Raw genomic sequence first — 15,832 nt, 5'->3', positions numbered from 1 at the left:
ACCAGTGACATTACTACAGTAATCAGTGCTAAAAATATGCCCTGTTACTGTAATAATGCCATTGGCAGGGAAGGGGTTAACCCTGTTGGTGATCAAGGGGTTAAATGTAAGCCTAGGGGAGTGATTCTAACTGTGGGGGGTTGGGCTTGTGAAATGATCACAGAGACATGCGATCTTATATAGAAGGATCACATGGTCTCTGTGATCATTGCAGGGAGAAGGATGGTCGGCTGTGTTTACATCAGCCAACCGTCCTTCTTTCTCAGCGGAGAGAGATTGAAGGTGTCAGGCGACAATCGGAGCCGCCTGATACGCGCGCCGGCTTCCCTGCTGACGATCAGGGGCGGGAGTGCGCCGCCGGCAGTGCGCGCTCCCCCTCTAGCTCCTTCTAGGCAAATGACTTACCCCTACATGGTTTTGCCTGGGAGAGCCACTCTGCCGCTGTATATATACAGTATGCGGTCGGCAAGTGGTTGTAAACCCTTCCATATACCCAGTGAAGTGACTATCTTCAGGTGACACACAGAGATTAAGCATATCCTCCTACATCTGTTGTACCTGTTTATTTGCAGTCTTCTCTTCTCTACATCCGCTGAAAGTGCAGAATTTATAACATTTGTTTAAGAGTTCAGAAAAAAGGGGGCGGAGAGCTGAGGTTACACACTGCAGAGCACAGTTAGGAGAGCTTTGGGAGCTGATTGGAGAAAAAGGGACCCCCCCCCCCCCCCACCTCCTTCACATAGCACACAGGAACAAAGCTGAGGCTGTCAATCAGCTGGTGGTCCCTCCCCTGTCACCATTTTTCTCTTGGTGTCAGGAAAACTTGTCAGAAGTGATTCAAGCTGATAGCAGAGGAACAAACCAGCAGACAGAAATGACCCTTAGTGCTCCTAATTGACACAAGTACATGTGGTAGAGGAATATGCTTTGTTCAGATTTCATGTCTGAGGTTTACAACAACTTTGAAGCCTAAAGCTGGCCATACACTAGTAGATTATTGCGTATGAACATTCGTCCGAATATTCTCAGTACATTTGATTACTTGACGAATGTTATTCAAAAGTATTTCAAATTTTGTTTGCTTTAAATATTTAATTTTGGAATGAAAGTAATTTCCTAAATGAAAAACTGCATTCACTTTTAGAAATTCGTCAGAGAAAATTTTTCCATCCTGCTTCTTAGAACTTTCACGTCACTATGGTCAAAATCAAACATCGGTTTAAACCCAACTAACTTTTAGGAAATCAAATTAACTTTCCTAAAATGAAGCAATTCGAACAAAAATCTATTAGTGTATGACCACTGTAAATTTAGTTAGTTGATGATACATTCAATGCGAAGTGTCCTTAGTGCTGCTGGCTCGTCTGAGTTGAAATTCCTTTGCCCCCCCTATACCCCCACAGCTGTAATCCTCCGATACTGCAGGTGCTAACCACCTCAGTATCACCATATGTACTTATATATACGGCCTCGTATTGAGGTGGTTATACCGGGATCATGGTTGAGGCTACAACCATAATCCTGGTATAGTTTTTTTCAACAGCCTCTTTCCCCAGTTAAAGTGATCCGAGTGGCTATACAGCTGTTCGATCACTTTTACAGCCCATGGAAGGGGGTCCCTCCCTGCCACCACCCCCTTTCCTGGGTTCTCCTGTTTCACCAGGGAGCCCGAGACTGACCTGACTGCTGGCAGTTGCTTCCACCCGCTGTTCCTCCCACTGTGTGACGCCAGAAACTGGAAGCGATGAGGATTTGCCCGCTTCTGGTTTCGGTTTGTGTGTTTACAATCCGTTACCAGCTTGTACAGCGTCTGATCAAACGAATGTATGTGAGAAATGTCAAAATTGGCCAGGGGGTTAAGTAGTTAATATGACTGGATGGACCTGTCTTAGGCACTCAACAAATTTGCCGATTATGTCCACCCTTTCTTCACCCCTCTTCCTTGCACAAAAGCTGTACTATAGCTTCCATCAATGAAAAGTGATCTAAGAACGGAAGAGGCAGACCTTTTATTCATCCTCCATACAGCTGTGGGTATGGGGGGAAGAGGACTTTGGATTTCCATAAGAAGACCAGCCAGCAGCACAAGGGACACTTTACATCGAATGGAAGTATTGTCCCTTATGCTGTTGACTTTTAGCCAGCTGATAAAAATCCACTTTTGGTGGTCCTCCTTTTCCCTCCCGCTTCCGTATAGTAAGGGTCTAAACCTAGTTATACATGTTAGGGGGTCTCTTGTTCAGCCCCAAAGGCTCACTGCCTGTAGAAACCGGTTATGTCCCTGAGCCTCCCTGCTGCCTTCTGGAAACGCTGGGTCCTGGGGATCCCTCCTGCGAGGGGCTGCTCTAAAGTGAACCTGTTGTATTGCCATGCATTAAAAAAAAACACAGGTTCACTTTAAAGCCTCGTACACACGATCAGATTATCGGACACATTTTTGTCCGTTTTTTGTTGCATGTTAGTCTCATATGGAAAGTGAAGAGGTTACTTTCATACGAAAATTCCTGTATGATAGAATTCAACTTCAAAAGTGATGTCATGTGTTAAATTGTGTTCTTTCGTTTCCGAGCATGCGTAGTCTTGCTCTTACAATATTTTTTGGATGAAAACTGTACTAATTAAATGAAAATCGGACGTTGTGTTGACGTACGATACAATTTTATAGACTGCACATCCAGTTTTTGTCATCCGAAAATTCGTAATCGGCTGTTGAAAGCACCATACTAACAATCCGAAAACCGGCAGATCATTCGTCGGATGAAATTTTACTTCCGATTTTCTTATCGTGTGTACGGGCCTTTGATATGAACTCCGGGGAACCTCCTGCCACCCCCTCATCCCCAATCATTTTGACCCCACCTGCTCCTAGTCATTTATTAGTTTTAACCAAAAAAAAAATACTGAAATTTCACTTGTAGCAGAAGACAACTCAGTTTTTTTTGTATTTTGCTTAGATTTTGGATCTGAAAGGTACACATTCAGTTTCACCATTCGAGATTCTCCATCAGCATTTATCAATGCATCGTCTTGGGGTAGAGAGGAATATATTAGATCTCTTTCCGAAAGTTTCCGGGTTGGTGACTGTGGTAGGTCCATACATTATTATTTCTTGTTATACAATATTTTTGTTTCAAACATGAACCCAGTTAATAAAATGTCAGGATTAACAGGTGATAATTGCTTAAAAAATGCAACAGCCAAAAGACCTTATTCTGGGAGCCTCTTAACCATTAAAGTAGTTCTAAAGGCTGAATAGAATGCATGAAGGTAAAAAACCTTCAGTGTGCCACTCAGCCCCCCCTATACTTACTGAGCATCAGAGCAGTGGCTCTCTCAGCTCTCTCCCTCCTCATTGGCTCAGATACAGCAGAGGAAGCCATTGGCTGCTGCTGTCAATTACAGCCAGTGAGCAGGGGAGGGGCTGAGCCACACTCTGTGTGTCTTATGGACCGAGAAAGTACTGAAGTCATTGAATCAGCATTACAGCCAGGTCATTTCAGAAGGAGGAGCCAGCTTTTGTGTTCTTTAAAGTGGTTTTAACCTTGAGCCCTTGTTCACATTGGAGCAACTTGTCAAGCGATTTGACATGTCAAATCGCATGACAAGTCGCACTCTATTGACAGCAATGGCCATGTTCAAATCGATGTGATGCCAACTTTATGGTGCCGCATCAATTTGAAAAACTAGTTCCTCTACTACTTTTGGCAATTTTGGGTCACGCCCACCCGCAAGTCTGTGATGCGCCGAGGAAGGAAAAGTGATCATGTGACCCGCACCTTTCATGATATAGAAAGATACGTAAGCAATATTTTTTTTCTGATTACACAGATGGATTGGATTATTCAAAGGTACATATTTAGCTATTGAAAAATCTATATAGGAGAACTTGGCTTCACAACTACTTTAAAAAAAATTTGCTATAAACATACTGTAATTTAAAAATGTAAAGTGTGTATTTGTAGTAATAATAATGATTGTAATAAAATGTTTCAAAACTTATTGTAATATAACCTGATAAAAATTAGTGAAAGAGAAACAGAATAACTTTACTTTCATTACTTTTTCCTACATCTGCCAAAAAGTAGCAAGTTAAGGCCCCTTTCACACGAACGGTTAGATATCAGCTTTTAGCTGCGCATAGATGAAGTTATCTACCGCAGCTAAATTCCTATGACCCTATTCACACACAATGTTTAGCATCGGTTTAGTTTCATACGATTTTGTACATTTAGAAAAAATAGTTTTTACTGCGTCCAGGAGCGATGTACCGCAGCTATCTGTATATAAACGCAGTTAATCGCCGTACAAAGAAAACATAAGTAAACAGTTGCTATACAAAAGGTAAGAATTTACTACCACAGCTAAACGCAGCCGCATGTAAACGCAAGTAATCGCGTGCAATCGCAATGTACAAATGTGAGTAATCGTTGTGCCAGGTGTGTTGGAATTTCAAAATAACAAAACAGGCTTTTAATAATAGCAGAACAACCTTACGTGTGAAAGGGGCCTAAAAGTTTTTAAAGTAAATAGTCCTCATATGAAGTCAGATCATAGTAAGTTACAACAAACTGTAACAATACAGGGATTGATTACTTACCTTCTAATTAACTAGGAACTTCAAAGTGGAAGTTCAGCTTAAAACTAACCAACTCCAAATCTACTCGGACGCAGCCACATTCTAAGGCTAACCTATCTAGTGCTATAAAGAAGAAATTGCTATACATACTTATTCTGAAGGCACTCCGGTCCGGTCCCATGCCGAGCTGTCAACGGCGGGTTCTCTGTGTAGGAGTGTGCAGGAGAGGCAGCTGACAACGGAAGCAAGAGAGGAGAAAACCTCAAACGCCTACTAAATGTAGTTTTTAAAACTACTTTAATGAATGTAGATTAAAATTAAAATACGCTTGCGGAGCGGAGACGGCCTGAAGAAGGGGCGCATGCTCTGCAACGTGTTGCCGTAAGTCCGCCATGCCGCAGCCAGGAAGTGACATCACGGGTCCTAGACGGACGAGTCACAGACTCCAGCGACCCGGGAACCCCTCCATTCAAACCAGGGTGAACTCTGCTGCTAAAACCTGATGCCGGACATTGTCCCCAAGGACCCCCCCCCCTTGTTTGCGGAAGTCATGGACCACCTCCTGCCATTACATGCCTGTTTTTACCCACTTTTGTGAGTAATTTTAATCTACATTTAATAAAGTAGTTTTAACTGCTACACTTAGTAGGCACTTGTGGTTTTCTCCTCTCTTGCTTTCTCGACAGGGCCGCTTTTCTCGTCATCACCAGCAGTCATCAGTGTACAGGTATCAGACCAGAAATTGCCCCCCCCCCCCCCTTTTCAGGAACACACGTCCACCATCGGACACTTTCTGATGCTCCTGGATTAATGCCTATTTATCCATCATTATCCAACATTTTCCCACACTGATTGATTATAAACTGTTCGAGACTATACTGCATATCTGAACCAATTCCTGTTTTTGCTTAGCCGACAACGGAAGCCCTATATTAAGTCTATTGGTGACGTCATCACGTCCCTGGTTTTCAACTGTTCCTCCGCTGCTGGAGACTGGATCGGCTGCAGAAAAGGTATTATAATGGATCAACCGGCACCCCGACTGGGTACCTCTGTTGACGGATGCTCCTAGTGCTTCCCGTGGGCTCCAAGCACTCCACCAGACACCATAACCACCTCAGACACCATGAACCGCCGTAGCTTGGTTGGGGTCTTGCCGTCTCCTACACACCCTGGACCTACGATCAGGTTCCAGTGGGTGAACCTCTCTTTCCCCAGAGAGTGCAGCAGGAACAGGAACAAGCTCTTACAAGAGCTTAGTGATTATTCAAGGGAGTATGAAGAGCATAGCAATCCCTTGTAGCAGATTCCCCCAATAAGAGACAGGACTCTAGATTGAGGGTGAAGTAGAACTCAAACTGTTTATTCAAACACATGCACAAAGAGATATACACTGTGGGACAATCCCTCCCCTCCCCTCCCCCTTAGCAGACAATCCACATACACATATTCATCCCATGATAAGTTTATCTTAAAGCAGACAGAAACAATAGAACAATGGAATACAGGCACTTACCAATAACAAACCCCACCCCATCTCACTATCTAGCAAGGGTCTATGAGACACTCCTGCAATATTCTATCAATCTGAAAAGTCAAACCATTCATCTTCATACATTTCCTGAGAGATATTGCTAACAAATATTACTGTCCCATCTGAAGCCATCCAAACCATTCTCTCAGCGTCCCCCAAGTATCTGTCCCTCACTCCCAGTGACGGTGGGCACTGTCACAGGTATGTATAGCGATTTTCTGCTTCACAGGATTGGATAGGTTAGTCTTAGAATGTGGCTCTCAGTATATTTCGAGTTAGTTCGTTTTAGGCTGAACTCCCACTTTAAATAAAAACAAATGTTCCGCCAGACAGGCTTTGTGGAGGAGACATACTATAGTGTCTCTATTGCAATAAAGGATTCTTACCTGCCTGTTCACCTTGTTAAAACAAACATCCCAGACTATACTCACCGAGTTTATGCTCCTGGTAAACAGATGCTTTATGAAGAGGGCCAAGCTTATTAGGCTCATATCTTTGGGTCCAGTTCCTCACATTAGGCCCCTTGATTGTATTGGAGGGAGCACCCTGTTTCTGATATTTGTCTGACCACATTGGTATTTCTGTACTTTGTTACACTTTTGAGTAAAAATATATTGAAAAAAAAAATCCCAAACCTGGAAGAGAACTGGACAAAGATGTCAGTGCAGAACAGAGAGCTCACAGACATTGCATTGCTGGAATATATTCTGCTTTTAAAGCAGCATTCAACCCAACAGCAAACATTTATTATATTGCAGCTTACCATTTCTTGAATGTGATGGCTACATTCATTTATTTTTAATTTTTTATGCTTTCTTTTTCTATCTGGTAATCCAGCCAGTAGGTCTGTTAGTTTTCAAAAGAATAGGCTCTCTTTCAGAAGTATCAGTTTACAGGGATGAGACAAACCATTTAACACTGGCGGAGGTGCTTACAATGATCAACTTTTGTTTATTTGTGTAAAACCTGTCAGCTGGAGTTTGGCTTCAGTTTGTTAGTGTATCTAAATCTGCTAGAACATTTTAACACCCCCCCCAGACGGACAATGATGCATTCTGCTGTGCCTCCAATGCTCATTTAGCCAGAGTGGTGTCTCACTAATACAGGAGGTGCGTTTATGGCCAGATAACCAGGTGAAAACAGGAAAAAAAAACTATAGCAGCCATCATATTTAATACTGTAATTGGTTAGCTGAAATATGTTACATTTTTGGTTTTGGGTTTATTACTGCTTTAAATTCTGTAATTATTATGGTATTGCATCAAAACATAAATCAGGACCCTGACTGCCTTAGTGACCTGCTGCATGCCAATGCTCTTTTCTTGGTGTAAGTTTGTCATTAAGGACCCAGGAAAAGCAAAAAAAAAATACAGAACTCTGATAATTGTACAGTGCTAATAATTGTATTCAGGATACCATTTCCTTTTTCACATGTCTTCATTTATATTTTTTAATCTTTACATGCAGGTCAAGCAGTCCAACAAAACTGACAGTTTTAGGAGTTGAGACAAACATTTGTGCTGACAAGTACTTCGGTCACCTTTTGTATACTGTACTGTAGTTTATGGACCCATTTAGATTTCAGTGTCACAGAACATGCACTGCTGTGTTGCCATGCCATTTATTTTAAAGGACACCCATCCTAGGCAAGGCACCTACATTGTAGCACGCCATGCTACAAAAAGTGGGTCATGTAATTTTGCAAGGGTGTGTTGGCAGCCTTGTATTTTCAATAGGTGGCTCTAACGCAACATGCTTGCACATGTGTTACTGCACCACAAAGAAGACATGGACCCTAAGGCCCCCTTCACACTTGTGCGACTTCAAAGTCGCGCGATTTTACCGTGATTTTGACACAACTTTTTCCTGCAATTTTGCCGCGATTTTGATGCGAGTTTGACTGGGCTTATTATGTCTTTTACTCAAAACGCATCAAAATCATGCCAAAAGTAGTGCAGGGACTACTTTGAAGTAGGTGCGACTTCAAGTCGCACATATATGAATGGGGCTCATTGGAATATCATGGAGAACGACTTGTCATGCGATTTTGCAGTCCTAAATCGCATGACAAGTCGCACAAGTGTGAAATGGGCCCTAAACATGTTTTTGCACTTTGTTTAGGTGGTAATGAAAACATCTGGTACTTGTCTGCTTTGTATGGTAATCATCTGTAGTTGTCATTTTAGGGCAATGCAAAAGATTGTAAACTATATATATATATATATTTTTTTTTAGTTATGATTGAAAATCCTCTTGTGCAAACAAAGGACCTGGAGAAAGAAGAAAAATTTAATCCTTCAACGCCGGCGTTAGTATAAATTTACCATATTCCATTCTTTCGGAGGCTGTTAAGGTTTAACAGCAATCCTAGAGCATCAGAGATTGGAAACATGTGACCCGTTTCTCTTTACATGTATTAAGGATATCTGACAGCTGTACTGTTTACATCATGCTTTTCTCCACTCTCTGATTAATGCAAGCTTTCAGAAGCACTTCTGTCTAATCTGTCTTTTGTCTAAAAGGCAGTTAAAAAAAGAATGTTGTCTACAAGTTAAAGTTGATATTACAGTAATTGTAAAGTCTTTTGTTTTTTTTTTTCTTTTAAAATAACAAACATGTTCTACTTACCTGCTCTGTGCAGTTAATTTTGCACAGAGCAGCCCAGATCCTCCTCTTCTTGGGTCCCACACTGACTCTCTTGGCCCCTCCCTCCTGTCGAGTGCCCCCAGAGCAAGCTGCTTTCTTTGGGGGCACCTGAGCCGAGCCGCTTCTGTGTGTCCATTCAGACACAGTGTTGTGGTTCAGCCTTGCCCCCTCTCTCCCCTGATTGACTACCTGACTTTGATTGACAGCAGCGGGAGCCAATGACACTGCTTACTTTGTCTCAGCCAATCTCGGCCAAGGCACTCGTGCACATTACTGCACATTCCTGGACCGAGAAGGGGCGCAGGTAAGTATCAGGGGGGTAGAGGGGGGCTGCTGCACAAAGAAGGTTTTTTATCCTAATGCATATAATCAGTGCTGTATTTTGGCCTAGGCCAACAATGCCCAGGCTTAGGGCAGCACTTTGCAGGGGGGCAGCAAAATAGCAGCTTCCACCTCCATCTGAGACTCTATTGGCCACTGGTTGATAGAGCTGCCTGGTGTCTAGCAACCAGTGGAGTCACGGCTGTGACTCTCTGGCCCTGCCCATAATTCAAAGTGGAGGAGGATTTAACTTTCTCCTCCTCTGCGCCTAGAGCTCCCCCCACCCCCCTCGCCCTCTCTCTCCCACCCCCCTCTCCCTTCTTCCTCTCTCTCCCATCCCCCCTCTCTCTCTCCCACCCACCTCTCTCTCCCACCACCCCTCTCTCTCTCTCACCCCCTCTCTCTCCTACTCCCCCTCTCTTTCTCTCACCCCCTCTCTCTCCTACTCCCCCTCTCTTTCTCTCACCCCCTCTCTCTCTCCTACTCCCCCTCTCTTTCTCTCACCCCCTCTCTCCCTCTCCCTCCATTCCCCCCTCTCTCTCACCCACCCCCTCTCTCTCATCCCCCTTTCTCTCTCTCATTCCCCCTTTCTCTCTCTCACCCCCCCTCTCTCTCCCTCTCCCACCACCCTCTTTCTCTCTCTCTCCCATCACCCCCTCTCTCTCTCTCCCACCACCCTCTCTCTCTCTCTCTCTCTCTCACACCACCTTCCCTCTCTCTCTTTCTCCCAACCTTTTTCTCTCATCTCCCCTCCCCCTCCCTTACCCACCCCCCTCTCTCTCCCACCCCTCCTCTCTCTCCTACTCCCCCCTCTCTCTTTCTCTCACCCCCTCTCTCCCTCTCTCTCCATTCCCCCTCTCTCCCACCCACCCCCTCTCTCCCATTCCCCCTCTCTCTCTCCCACCCACCTCTCTCTCTCCCACCAACCCCCCTCTCTCTCTCTCTCTCTCTCTCTCTCTCTCTCCCATCCCCCCCTCTCTCTGCCACCCACCCCCTCTCTCTCCTACTCCCCCTCTCTTTCTCTCACCCCCTCTCTCCCTCCATTCCCCCCTCTCTCTCACCCACCCCCTCTCTCTCAACCCCCTTTCTCTCTCTCATTCCCCCTTTCTCTCTCTCCCACCACCCTCTTTCTCTCTTTCCCACAACGCTCTCTCCCTCCCACCACCCTCTCTCTCTCCCATCACCCTCTCTCTCTCTCTCTCTCTCTCTCTCTCTCTCTCACCACCCCCCCTTTCTCTCTCCCACCACCCTCTCTCTCTCTCTCACACCACCTTCCCTCTCTCTCTTTCTCCCAACCTCTTTCTCTCATCTCCCCCTCACCCTCCCTTACCCATCCCCCCTCTCTCCCACCCCCCTCTCACCCCCCCTCTCGTGAGATCTCAGGGGTCCTTGCTGGGACTTGGAGTCCTTCAATTCTGGAGGAAGTCACATCCGTTAAACAGGAAGGGGTGGGGCAAATTTACATAGAAGGAGGAGGGGGGGGGCGTCCAATTTTAGTCTTGCCTAGTGCAGCACAAAACCAAAAGACACCACTGCATAGAATGCATTAAGATAAAAAAACCTTCTGCTTTTACAATCCCTTTAAAGGTTCAGTATTTTTATTTTTTAAATACCAAACATGTCATACTTACTTTGCCCTGATGATCTGCAACTGCCGTAGTGCTGCACATGTGATCAGTTATGACACCAGCCATTTGATGGTTTGATAGTTTGGTTGAGGACACAAGTAAAAGTGACAGTTAGCAATCCTGGCATTCCAAGAATCTAACTGTTTTTTTTTGACACGATTAAATCAATGGGTTTAGTTCCACTTTAAGATTTACTGCTGTTCAGGGGCTCTGCGCTTCAGCAAAAATGACTTCTTCCAGCAAGAAGAAATAGGAGCAATTCTGCTGGCAATTTAAAGCACACTCTAATTTTAGTACAGTAAACCCCCCTCCATTGCAGGGGTTACGTTCCGGACCCAGCCGCGAAAAGTGAAAATCCGCGAAATAGAAAAACCCTATTAAAATGCATTGTAGGCATGTTTATTTTACTGTCACTGTAAGTGTAAAAGCATTTTAAGGTCTTTAAACACACTTTTAAAACAATAGAAACTCATTTAAACACATAAAAGATACTGAGAGACATAGCAAGAGCTATGGAAAACACAAAAATATTTCATTTTTAATGATTTATATAGTAAAATAACATTACAAAAAAAAACGCAATATACCGGGACCGCAAAAACTGAACCGCGATGGAGCGGGGGTTTACTGTAATATCAATTATTTATGTGGAATGTATGTTCCTTGCTAAAGAACATAATTTTTTTTAAGTTGTTATCGATAAAGTTCTGCTTTAAACTTCAAGATGAGCAGGGACAGAGCTGGGAAATTGGCAGCAGACCATTCCACTGCGTAACTCGGGCCACCAGACTCCATCTTTACCTGAAATATCAGGATTGAGTAACAACAGATGTGTCAGAATTAAAAGGAGATGGGCAATTGTCTGCTAAACACAAAAGGACATTAAAACCTCGTACACATGCAACGAATTTCCGCCGACCGGTCGTCCGTCTTTTGTCCAGAATGGTGTTTGTTGGTTGGATGTGCTCTAGACTGCACACAAATTTTCCTGCATGACAGAATTCTACTTCAGAAGTGATGTCATGTGTTGGATTGCTTTGTATGTGTTTTTTCTTCTCTGAGCATGCCTAGTCTTGCCGAAATCTGTACTGACTGCACGAAAATCGGACGTGTTTTGACGGTGGACAAAAATTATATAGCCTGCACACCAGAATTTTGTCGGCCAAAAAGTCGGAGTCGGTTGTCGGAAGCATCATACTAACAAGCCGAAAATCGGCGGATCGGTCGCCGGACGAAAATTCCCGGCCGAATTTCGATGCGTGTGTAAGAGGCTTTAGATGCACAGATGCACAATGGCTTGTTGGACATCCCATTCCAATATCATACGCATTAATAAAGAGTTGGCCCCTCTTTGCATATAACAACCTCCATCCTCTGGGGAAGGCTTTCCACAAAAAGTGTAATTTGGGCGCATTCAACAAAGGTGCATTTGTGACATCAGCTATTGATGTTGGTGAGAACCTGACTCACAATTAGTGTTCCAATCCATACCAAAGGTGCCTTTATTTTCTAGTTTAGGCTTTCTTTCTTCTATTTTCATCTTTTTGATCCAGCCAGTAAGCCGCCGTTCACATAGGGGCGATCCGACTTCGGCTGGTGACCTCCGAGGTCGCGGTGCGAGCAGCGCGCCGCGACCTCGGAGCGGCCGCCACAGACTTCATAACATTGAAGTCTATGGCGGTCGCCTCCTGGTCGCCCCAAAGAAGCTCCGGACCCTTTTTCTAAGTCGGAGCGACTTGTGTCGCTCCTATTAGAACGGGTCCGCAGCTTCCCTATGGAAGGCGACCTGCGGCGACCTGTGAGGCGACCAGGTCGCCTCACAGGTCGCCTCTATGTGAACGGGGGCTTAGTATGTTGTTGTTCAACAAGCTCTTTAACAGATATATCAGATTTCAAGGATGAGACAAACTATTCAACACTGGTATGGGTGTTTACAATGTTTAGCTTTTATGTGTTTATGTAAAGTTTTTTTCCCAAAAGAAAAAAAAACTGTTTGCTGTAGCCGATTCTAAAGTGTGAGCTAGCTTTGGCTTCAATTTGTTAGTATATTTAAATCTAATAGTACATCTAACACTCTCCCCATAGACTGCCAATGCTGCTGTCTGCTATGCCCCTTGTGTTGCTTCATCCATAGTGGATGCACTCTAATACAGGAGGTGTGTTACTGGTCAGATCACAAGGTGAAAACGGAGGGGGAAAAAAGCCTAAAAAAAAGGAAAAGGAATGCAGCCACCATATCTAATGACTAGTAAGCTGCAATATATTACATTTTTGGTTATAGGCTTATTACCGCTTTAGGTTACCTTTAACTTGATGGGTTGGGGAAGTCCCAGGGACAAGAGCATACATGGGAGAGAATTTATATATGGTTGCTGTAGGGGGAGGGGAGAGAGCTGTGTGGGTTCATTCTAGATGGCACCTACTTTTTTCAGAGTTGGCTCCAAGGTTTTGGGAAAACATGTCCTGGTCTGAGTTGTATTACTTGTTAATGTCTATCATATTAAGGTCTAAGCCCAGACTTATGACATGGTAAATGTGACATGTATTTCATCTATATGTACATTGACAAAAACAAACCTACTTTTTTTTCTTTCAGTTCCTACAAACTGCTTATCAGTGAAGTGCATTCTGTGGTTAAGGTATGTTCTACCCAAGATACTGATGACTCCCTGCTGCCACTACTGCATATTCCCACCCAGAACCCAAATGATTACTATTCATTGGAAGACATTGTTGCTAATGGACAAAGCCTGAATAAGGAAGTTATCAACATTCTGGCAGCTGTAAGAAAGGTATGTTAATATCAGCTCTCAAATTTTCCACTCACCTGCTCGCATTTTGCGAGTGTAAATTGATTGAGGCCCCACTGTAACAGCTTTCGTTTGAATTGCCGGGCGCTCGCTGTCACACACAGCACTGCCTCCTGGCCCACCTCCTTTGGTAGACAGAACACTGGTCCAATGCCGGGATGTGTGACATCTATCATAGGAGCTGATCCAAGAGGTGGAACTGTGTGTGACGGGCACAGTTGAGGTTGCATTGATGGGCACAGGTGAGGCTGCATTGAGGGGCACACGTTAGGCTCCATTAATGGGCACAGGTGAGGCTGCATTGATGGGCACTGATCAGGCTGCATTGATGGGCGCAGGTGAAGTTCCATTGATGGACACTGGGGAGGCTGCATTCATGGGCACTGGAGAAGGGGCATTGGTGGACACTGGTGAGGCTGCATTGATGGGCACTGGAGAGGGGGCATTGATGGACACAGGTGAGGCTGCATTGATGGGCATAGGTGAGGCTGCATTGATGGGCACAAATGAGGCTGAATTGATCCACACTGATCAGGCTGCTTAATGGGCACAGATGAGACTGCATTTATGGGCACAGGTGAGGCTGCATTGATGGGCACAAATCAGGCTGAAGTGATGGGCATTGATGGGCACTGATCAGGTTGCTTAATGCCACAGGTGAGGCTGCATTGATGGGCACAGATGAGGCTGCATTGATGGGCACTGATCAGGCGGCATTGATGGGCGCAGGTGAGGTTGCATTGGTGGGCACAGGTAAGGTTGTATTGATAGGTACTGGTAAGGCTGCATTCCTGAGCACTGGTGAGGGGGCATTGATAGGCACTGATGAGGCTGCATTGATGGACACAGGTGAAGTTGCATTGATGGGCACTGGTGAGGCTGCATTCATGGGAACTGATCAGGCTGCATTGATAAGGGTGCACTGATGGGCACTGGTGAGGCTGTACTCATGGGCACTGGTGAGGTTTCACTGATGGGCACTGATAAGCTTCACTGATGATTCTGCACTGATAGGCTGCATTGATGGGCACTGATGAGGCTGCACTGATGGGCAGTGATAAAGTTGTTATTATAATTTATTTTTGTATCTTCTGCATTCATGCAAAAACATTTAACAGTGTAATTTTATGAGATAATTTATGAGGGCGTGTTTAGGGGGGATTTAGGGGTGGGCGGGGCAGGGGTTGGGTGGGGCAACTGAAGGTGAGTAACCCTTAAGGCCTGGTTAAATTTAATTCTGAACCCTGCTACAAATATTCAAAAAATATTCACAGGTATTCCCCCACCTGTGAAAAATGTTTGACCCATCACTATATAGCCCAAACTACTGAGTTCAGATGTTTTCAGTGAAGGGTGCTGTTAATGGTATAGCATAGGCTATAGATAAGCAAAGGCATTTAGATAATTGTGCCCTTCTAACCTTGTGGTAACCGTTTGGGGAAGGCCCTTTTCCATTCCAGCATGACTGTGCCCCTGTGTACAAAGCCAGCTACGTGGTGGAGGAATCTGAGGGCCCTACACAGAGTCCCAACCTCAACCCTACTGAACACCTCTGGGATGAATTGGAACAATGAAAGTCAGATCTTCTCTGACTCAACATCATCACCTGACCTCATAAATGCTCTTTTTGACCAAATGGGCACAAATTCTTACAGACATACTCTAAAATATTGTGAACTCTTTCCCAGAAGAGTGGAAGGTTTATATCCACAAAGGATAATTGTGTCAGGTGTCCACAAACTATTGACCTTATAGTGTAGGCATTGAAAGAAGATCATGGCGGTTATTTTAGAGAATTCATTTTTCATATTCTCTAGGTTGGAGAAGTGAAATCTTTTACCACGTCTGACAAGAGAGCAGGTCGTAGGTGTGAGGTCAAGCTGTTTGACCACTCGGTTGATTCATTTCCAATGATATGGTAGGTTTGGATTTGTACATGTATTTCGTTTTCTGATCCAGGGAACTATTGTACATAAAGTTTTGGGAAAATGCGGCAATGAAAAGAAAACAAGCGACTGAATCATGAGATGCATAAAGTACAGATCATTTCATTTCTACATTTTCAGCAATTTTATTGCATCTAATAAAACCTGTGAATGTAGTAGAAAAATAGATTGATTCTCTTTGTTGAACTTTAGCTGGGATAATGAATCCATTAAGCTGGCACAAAGCTGGACGCCAAGAGAAACAGGTAGTCTTTCCTACTCTTCAACTTTTGTTCTTAGAATTAAATGCTGTTTTCTTTATATAAGTGAAGATATTTGAAAATATGGCTGTATTGTTCATTCAGCCCTGTGTTAGTTACCCCTATAGATTC

The 15,832-nt window shown here is 44.2% G+C and overlaps 1 protein-coding gene across 1 annotated transcript in view; it reads left to right on the top strand.

Moving 5' to 3' along the window:
- The window catches only part of MEIOB (meiosis specific with OB-fold), a gene marked incomplete at its 3' end in the record, with an annotated part of 290,335 nt that overhangs the window by 252,244 nt on the left and 22,259 nt on the right, over positions 1-15,832 (top strand). Inside the window, exons 4-8 of the mRNA XM_082261838.1 lie at positions 2,955-3,086; positions 8,346-8,418; positions 13,302-13,497; positions 15,333-15,433; positions 15,654-15,706. Coding sequence (XP_082117964.1) covers positions 2,955-3,086; positions 8,346-8,418; positions 13,302-13,497; positions 15,333-15,433; positions 15,654-15,706 — 555 coding nt within the window. The remainder of the gene's footprint in view (positions 1-2,954; positions 3,087-8,345; positions 8,419-13,301; positions 13,498-15,332; positions 15,434-15,653; positions 15,707-15,832) is intronic.

This window comes from Pelophylax lessonae (genome assembly GCF_965119305.1).
Source record: "Pelophylax lessonae genome assembly, chromosome: 6".
Taxonomy (NCBI): domain Eukaryota; kingdom Metazoa; phylum Chordata; class Amphibia; order Anura; family Ranidae; genus Pelophylax; species Pelophylax lessonae.
This window is presented reverse-complemented; position numbering and strand designations above follow the sequence as displayed.